The 9,007-nt window shown below is 41.7% G+C and overlaps 1 protein-coding gene across 1 annotated transcript; it reads left to right on the top strand.

Annotated features, from left to right (window-relative positions):
- The first annotated feature begins 3,384 nt into the window (after positions 1-3,384).
- Positions 3,385-4,317, top strand: LOC147663588 (olfactory receptor 5A2-like). The gene has a single exon (XM_086950341.1). The coding sequence runs from the start codon at positions 3,385-3,387 to the stop codon at positions 4,315-4,317; it is 933 nt and encodes a 310-aa protein (XP_086806467.1).
- The last annotated feature ends 4,690 nt before the right edge of the window (positions 4,318-9,007 follow it).

Below are 9,007 nucleotides of genomic sequence, written 5' to 3'. Positions count from 1 at the left end.
TGCAACCATTTCAAATGCATTTTATATGAATTTTTGGGAGTTGTAAACACATGCTCTAGATTATATGTTTTAGTGCTTGAACTTAGATGAACATGATAACGTGGAGTGGGTGTTATGTATCCTTTTAGGACCCTATTGTAAGTTTCTCGATTCATGCCCTTATATAGGTATACATCACAATTTCCTTATATAGGCATAGAAATCATAACCATATTTAGGCATAGCTCATGCAGTCCAAATACGGTAGAGCTACTTCCACTAGTTCTGAAAATCCACAAAGATTTCTTGGAAAACTCAGCTTCAGCAGCCGCGGACTTCCCCTTGCTTGAATATTGATTTGTCCAAGAACTCATGGAGTTTTCAAAGAACTGAGACTCTTTCATGATGGTATTATGTCCAACTGCACTTCAAAATCGGCGCCTTCAAGGTATAAATATGCCCACTCTAGCCCAAGCAAACACATAATGGTTTGGAGCAGTTTCACTATCTACTTGCCTAAAGGGCCCTGCTACAGCAAGTGCTGAAGGAAGCCGACCCTCCAGCAGACGCACTGAGAGAGATGTTGTCTTTTCTCCTGCTGAGAAGTCCAGCTCCAGTGTTTCCAAGCTACCCTTGCAGGTTGTTGGGAAATCTAATCCCGAGACTGACCTTCTCCATTCTAAACTAAGGTACAGAGCTGATAAGACCATTAGAGAAATTTGGAGCAGATTCTTGGCAAAAGTATACTACATTTATGCTACACCTCACTTACTTCCTCCCTCATACTAAGCTTAGGTCAGGTACACCGGGGTAGGCGTATTTTAGAAGCACAAGTTGGGTACGTTTAGCCTCTGTTGATTATGTATGTATTTATATTTGGTTTAGGAACCATACAATGCTCTTACAGTATTATTTTATTCTACTATTTATACTGTACGCATTACATTTTACAAACAGTTTTACTATTGTAGCGGTTCATTTCTTATGCTTGAGAAAGAAGACTGTTCAATAAATCCATTTATTGAAAACGGCCGTCTTTCTACTTTCTCTGCACCTCTAGTGAAAGGAAGCATGCATGATTAACTGAGTGAAATATCTATCTATTGTTTCCATGACTCTGAAGATACGTTTTATCTTGTGGAAACAAAGTTGTTATGTTGATGCGGTTGTCAGAGACTAATCCCTTCTTGTGAATTCGAGAAAGGTTCTAGTGACCTCTGAGCTAGCTGGCACACACAATTAAGTCTAGCATATTCGATAAAGACCAAGTTGACCTCAGTCCTACATCTAATCTATAGGATATACTATTCCAATGCGCAGAGCCTATTGGGAATATAGGAACTACACTACACCCCCTTCCCCAAGTCCGCTCCCCACACTCCAACACTACCCTGCATGACACCCCCAACACTACCCTTAACCCCAAAACACAACACAACACTACACAACTACCACAACACTACCCTAATCCTTAACACACTACCTCCTGCACGACCTTCCCTCAGACCTGTCCCTACACGCTAACACTACCCTGCACGACACACCTGACACTACTCTAAACCCTAAAACACTACCCCTGCACAACACTGCCCCTTCCCCAGACCTATCCCTACACTCTAACATTACCCTGTACGAACCACCTAATCCCTAAAACACTACCCCCTGTCCGACCCGCCACTGACCCCCACTCCTGTCCCTACACACAAACAGTACCCTGCACGACCCTCAACACTACCTTAAACCCCAAAACACTACTCCTCAAACACAACACTACAATTAATCCTAAAAGACTATCCCCTGCATGACCCACCCCCTACCCTAAACCCTCTAAAACTACACAGCCCCTATACCACTCTCTGCTCATGGTTCCTCTCTTCTCCTTCCAGCATAGTCAGAGGGGCGATGCTCAGTGCATGTCGTTGTGAGGAAACAGAAGAGCCTCAGTTTCCTCAAAACGATGTGGATCACATTACAATGCTTGCGTTGTAACAGCACATGCGATGTAATACCATGCACAGTAAAGGCTATTCGTTGTTACAGCGCATGCGTTGTTACAGCGCATGTGTTGTTACACTTGCGTTGTAATAACATGCAGAGTAAAAGTTGCATACTAACTGTTGTTTATCATATCTAGCATTTGATTTTGGTGAAATTTACTTTTGGAACTCAAAAGGCACCATTTGATCACAGTAAGAGAAGAATTCTACTGTTACTGGAAACAGTGGTCATTAATGTGTGAGTGTCACACAGTAAAAAGAAAAGGTTAACTGTAGCCACTGGCTGGCTTTTTTGTTCTAACTTTTTCACATGTGATGTTTTATTATAGTGAAAGTGACTGTTATCCTCTTTCATACCAAATTTTAAAAGAAAACCATTACACTTCAGGCAAGTATTGATTCAGGATATTGTTGGGGAAAAAAACGATTAGAATTGATGTAATGTCTGGTAACATATAAGGTCATTGTTACTTTTTTCTCTTCAGACTACTCCACATCATAGACTGTGTTATGAGTGCTACTCAATTTCATAGACCCAGCTTCGGGTGCTTGTGCAGTTCCATAGAAAATAGTAAGACACCTCACACAGACAGAAAGTGGTTTCCAGGGCTCCAGTGTTTTGTCTTTTTTCTCTATTCTTTCTCATCCCAATCCCCTTCCCCTTGGTGCCACTGACAGCTCAGTGTAAAATAAGACATTGTAGCTGAAAAGGGTTCCAGTGGATATGGGGTCCTATCACCTCCCGAAAGGAAGACATGGAGTTTCAGGTGAATGGACTGGATAAAATGATAACCAGCACAACTTTCTTCTAATTTTAAAACATTCATCATCTTTATGTGTTAAATTGTGCAGTGTTTCTGGCAGACATGTTACCCGTGATCAAATGTGACAACTGCATGCAAAAATATCATATTAATAACTACTGCCACTGCTGCACAGTGTAAACTGTTAATTATTGTATTTGTAAACTTTAAATGCACCAGTGAATTGCAAGCACTTTTTGTCAACACTATTCTAACAATGAACACATGAATAAACAAATGAATGCATGAATTACTGTATGAATGAATGAATGAATCTTATGTGTATTTGTAAGGTTCAATATCAGCCGTAAGGGTATCCTGGCACTGAAAATCCATAATCACAAAATTTTGAAATGTCAGTATGACTACGCAGACTCCAGAAAATACTTTGATAGCATAGATTTCTTCATTTAAATAAATACAACTAAAATTACTGTCCATTTCATTCACCAGCCTTCTGCAAGAATCTCTTGAGCACAATAAAAAATGGTGAATTGCATCTTTAGTTCACCCTTTCTTTGATTCACAACATACTGTAGATATTGCAACCAAGAGTAAACAGAACAAAATTGTATTCTTTTTTTCTAGATTCCTCAACAGCAGGTATGAAGAACCTTACAGTTGTGACAAACTTCATTCTGGTGGGGTTTCAGAGCAGAAGAGAGCTGGAGATCTTACAATTTGTGATTTTTATGATCATGTACCTTCTAACTCTCACTGGAAACATCATCCTTATAACACTTGTGACTATGGTCTCTCACCTTCACACTCCAATGTACATTTTCCTTGGACACTTTTCACTGATGGAAATTTTCTACAGTTCATGCATTTTACCTAAGCTGATGTCCATTTCTCTGGCCACAGTAAAGACCATTTCATTTATCGGTTGCTTTACACAGTTCTACTGCTTCTTTTCCTTAGGTGTCGCAGAGCTTTGCCTTCTCACCCTGATGTCTGTTGATCGTTATCTTGCCATATGCAACCCCCTACATTATAGCGCCATAATGAGCAACAGGACTTGTTTACAGATTGCTCTAGGGTGTTGGATCAGTGGGTTCATATTTTTTTTGCTCCCTACTTTTCTCATTTCACAGTTGCATTTCTGTTCCTCCAATGTCATCAACCATTTCTTCTGTGATGGTCCACCTTTGCTAAAACTATCCTGCACTGACACTAGCCTCATTGAACTGATACATTTTCTTTTAGCAATATGCACAGTATTGAGCTCTTTTCTTGTAACATTCACATCATATTTAACCATTATAAGGGCAATACTGAGAATCCCTTCAGCCACTGGTAGGAAGAAAACTTTCTCCACATGCTCTTCCCATCTGTCGATTGCCACTATATACTACGGAACCCTGATTTTTATGTATGTAAGGCCAAAAGCCATCAATGATATTCAGCTAAACAAGGTGGTGTCTATGTTTTATGCATCTGTAATTCCTGTGATAAATCCCATGGTGTACAGCCTACGTAATACAGTGGTGAAAAATGCAGCTAGGAAAGTAATGCTTTGTGAAGTAACCATAAGGTAAATGATTCAGATACTAAAAAAATATGATGGAAATCCCGGAGCCGTAATACTTGCTTTAGAAGTGATAACTTTCTATAATTTCATCAATGCAGCTTGTATGCCAGTGAGAAGATAAACAATATTACGAGATTATCACCTTGCAAAAGTCTCAGTGCCTTATTAACAGGGTTCATTTGATAAATCAAGAAAGAAGTATTCTTTGAATTCTTACAAGACTGGTCTTTGTAGGTAAGAATGTTATGCCTTTTGATGAAATGTTTACATAGTCCTATCAGCGATCACTGCCAAAATGAGTAATTCCAATACTTGTTTCCACTCCTTATTTACGATTTTATTCTAAGCAAATAGGAATAAATATGAAAAATAGTGGTTTTACATTTCTTCTAGATATTACAGAAAGTATACTTTTTTCATGCATTAGTGTATTGTTTTCCTTAATTTATTGCCCATGCTTAGCATATTTAATGGGATTGCTGATCAAGTCACATCTGCCTGAATTTTGGCCATATTTTTCAATTATATTTGGGTAATCTTGTGTGCTTATGGAAATAATGAATATCATTTCAACTTTTTGAATTTGCTACTTTTATATTTATTAGTAAACCATTAGTCCCTAGTAACTTGTTTGCTCTCTCTGTATGGTCAGGGAACATCAATTGTATAGCAATTGATATCAGCAATGAGTGTGGCAGTGACTGGGCCTGTGAATGGGTGTGCAATTGTCTGTATGGGTGTAGGAGTGAGTGCATGAGTGTACAGCCTACGTAATACAGTGGTGAAAAATGCAGCTAGGAAAGTAATGCTTTGTGAAGTAACCATAAGGTAAATGATTCATATACTAAAAAAATATGATGGAAATCCCGGAGCCGTAATACTTGCTTTAGAAGTGATAACTTTCTATAATTTCATCAATGCAGCTTGTATACATCAATTGTATAGCAATTTATATCAGCAATGAGTGTGGCAGTGACTGGGCCTGTGAATGGGTGTGCAATTGTCTGTATGGGTGTAGGAGTGAGTGCATGAGTTGTTTTGATAATATGTGTGTGGTTTTGTGGATCAGTGAGTGTGTGTGTCTGTATGGGTCTATGAGTGGGTGTGAGTGGTTGTATCTGTTTGTGCGTGGGTATGTGAGAAGCTGTATGGGTCAGTGAGTGGATATGTGAGTTGTTTGTGGGTGTGTGAGTAGGTATGTGAGTGCCTGTATAGGTCTATGAGTGGGTGTGTAAATGGTTCTGTGGGTATTTGAGTATATGTCTGTGTCTATGAGTGGTTTTGTCAGTGGTTTTGTAGGTGTGAATGATTGTATGTGTGAGTGAGTGAGTGAGTGAGTGAGTGAGTGAGTGAGTAAGTGAGTGAGTGAGTGAGTGAGTGAATGAGTGAGTGAGTGAGTGAGTGAGTGAGTGAGTGAGTGAGTGAGTGAGTGAGTGAGTGAGTGAGTGGGTGAGTGAGTGAGTGAGTGAGTGAGTGAGTGAGTGAGTGAGTGAGTGAGTGAGTGAGTGAGTGAGTGAGTGAGTGAGTGAGTGAGTGAGTGAGTGTCAATGTCGATTGGACAGTGGCTCTATGAGTATGTGAGTGGGTTATGTGAGTGGCTGTGTGGTTGTGTCAGTAGCTGTGTGAGTGACTGGGCAAGAACAGAACCTCACCTGCCCATTTATACAACAAGAGTCCACAGTTTTTGCACAAAATGTCTACCCAACTTGGGAACTTTCTACTGGTTAATTAGTTAGTGGTACTTGTTGGGTACATGTCTAGTGCAAATTCTACACTACAGCTCCAAATTGGACAAAAAGGAAATGTCTCACGAGACCGTGTGTGCATTTAATTTCAGCAATGTGATTGTTCAGCGAGTGGCTTCTTCCAGAAATCTGTGAAAACATGAATCCTAATATAGAGAACATTAGACTAGAAGGAGACCAACGGCGGACCCTAATGCCCCCATGGCCCCAGCCAGCTCCTCAACTCCAGCTGGAGCTGGCATTGCTCCCACACATGGTGCAGGAAAAAATGGTGCTTCCTGCTTGTGGGATAACATTGTTTAGCTATTCCCCTGACCGCTTACCAGCGGCAGGGATATGTGATGAAAAGTCTACTTCCAGCAGACAGGAGCATGTTTCATGCTTCTATCTACTGGGAGCGAACTTCCTGTTCGCTCTCGCCTTGTGAGAGAAAATACAGGATTCCGTGTCTGCACTAGTGCAGGCAGGGAAACCGCCGCTATATCCCTGGGGTGATACCAAAGGGGATGATGGACGGAGCATTTGAGCAAATCAAACACTCACCCCTAGTCAACTGATCTGGGTTTAATCCATCTTCATTCTTTAGCTCACTCCACCACCCCAGTTCAGACATGGCCATATGCAAATCAGTCTGACCCTGTGCCTCATGGGAACAGTCCAGCCCGAACTGCCAAACCATGTCTTCCCTGGACAGGAAACAAGCTTCCTGGGACCAATTTCGAATTCATAATCCTCATCAGCCAGGCTATCTTGAATCCAGTGGTAGAGTGAGCAAGGGACCCACGTCTGGGGATACCTTGCCAACTTAGGGCGAATAAAGCGATACCAAAGGGGATGATGTACGGAGCATTTGAGCAAATCAAACACTCACCCCCAGTCAACTGATCTGGGTTTAGTCCATCACCATTCTTTAGCTCACTCCACCACCCCAGTTCAGACATGGCCATATGCAAATCAGTCTGACCCTGTGCCTCATGGGAACAGTCCAGCCCCAACTGCCAAGCCATGTCTTCCTTGGACTGGAAACAAGCATCCTGGGACCGGTTTTGGATTCATAATCCTCATCAGCCAGGCTATCTTGAATCCAGTGGTAGAGTGAATAAGGGACCAACGTCTGGGCATACCCTGCCAACTTAGGGCGAACAAAGCGATACCAAAGGGGATGATGGATGGAGCATTTGAGCAAATCAAACACTAACCCCCAGTCAACTGATCTGGGTTTAATCCATCACCATTCTTTAGCTCACTCCACCACCCCAGTTCAGACATGGCCATAAACAAATCAGTCTGACCCTGTGCCTCATGGGAACAGTCCAGCCTGAACCGACAAGCCATGTCTTCCCTGGACCAGAAACAAGCCTCCTGGGAACAGTTTCGGATTCATAATCCTCATCAGCCAGGCTATCTTGAAATTAGTGGTAGAGTGAGCAAGGGACCCAGGTTATGGAAAGATTTAGAGCATTTAGATGAAGATAGAGAACCTGCACAGAAACCATGTCATTTCATTTTAGATCTTCCGGCAGCTATAATAGTTAAGCTACAGACGATTATTCCCCCTAAAAATATAGATTGGACTGTATTAGCGTTGTGTAAGCAAAAGGCAGATGAACTGGTTTCAGATTTTTTTACACGCTTTGAAGAGGCATTCCACGATTTTAGTGGCCATTCATTGACAGATGACACGGGTCATCGGGTCGATAAATATGTCGCAAACCTTTTGCCCAGAATATCTAGTCACCTAAAGGCCAGTGAGAGTCCATGGACTACCTCTTCTCTGGTTTCTCTCCTAACCATGGCTCAGCATTATGAGCAACAAGAATTAGAAGCTAAAAATAATGAGGATTGAGAATCTAAAGAGTTGAAAACAAAGGTTATGTTAGCTCAAGCATATGGACCACCTTCTAGAGGTAATGATAGAGGCGGACGTGGATCTTATGGTTCGTCTTTTCCCCCTTATACTCGTTCGAACTTGTCTGTTGATCAGTGTGCGTACTGCAAGAAATGTATTTATTTATTTTATTCATAAAGTTTTATATAGCGCGAACATGACCCAAGAGGGTATCGAAGCACTGTACATTTAGGATCGTAGCGTTACAAGTTACAACAGATACAAGAGCATAGTAAGGTACAGTACACATAACCAATGTTTCAATAATTTGTAGGAGGGAGGGGAGGAAGGAGTAGTAGCCGGGAGACGAGGAGGAACAATGCCCAATGTCCGGCTGGGTAGGTGACGGTCAAGGGGGAAAACCATTAGCTGTCAAGCAGCTCAACCGGTCATCAGCCATGTTGCTCAGGCCTCAGGGTTCAGAAAAAAACTATTTTTAGTGTATTTGAATTGCTAAGGTTATATAGCGCTATCTAGACCCTGAGGGTTCAGAGCGCATAACCAGGGGAACGTTGTATTAAAAGGTACATCACAAGGATTATACAGTGCTGGCAAGACCCGTAGGTATCAGAGCGCTATAATAGAGGAACATTGCGTTACAATTTACATTGGGTTTCTGACTGTCTAGTACTACGTGCTCAGCAGGAGTCATGTGGTCGGGGACAAATGAGAAATCGTTCAGGATATTCAGGGCCTAGAGGAAGCACAAATGATTGTGCTAGGTTTGATGCTAATACATGTGGACAGGTGGGGTCTAATACTTTTGACAGAAGGAACCAATATCAAATGTCCGACTATGTGCCGTCTGAATTTCAAGATTCTGCTTATGCATAGGATTGCCGGGATGTGGTAAGGAATCAGTTGAAGTTCCAGTAGATCAGAGGGGTCCCTATTTTACAGCACATGTTTTGGGTTCTACTGATCAGTTTCTGGTTGATACAGGAGCTACTCATAGCGCCTTGTCTAAACAATTGGTTCCAAGGGCTCCCCTGTCTGGCTTAACCATTACCTCGATAGATTTCGATGAAACACTTTCCATTAGCCCATTGTCACAACCACTCGCA

This window comes from Lissotriton vulgaris, unplaced genomic scaffold (genome assembly GCF_964263255.1).
Source record: "Lissotriton vulgaris unplaced genomic scaffold, aLisVul1.2 SCAFFOLD_2163, whole genome shotgun sequence".
NCBI classification, from domain to species: Eukaryota; Metazoa; Chordata; class Amphibia; order Caudata; family Salamandridae; genus Lissotriton; species Lissotriton vulgaris.
The sequence above is the reverse complement of the archived record's forward strand: the minus strand, read 5'-3'. Positions and strand labels throughout refer to the sequence as shown.

Bases quoted from the DNA above. Each gene is read 5' to 3' on its own strand.
- LOC147663588 (XM_086950341.1), top strand. From the start codon at position 3,385: ATGAAGAACCTTACAGTTGTGACAAACTTCATTCTGGTGGGGTTTCAG.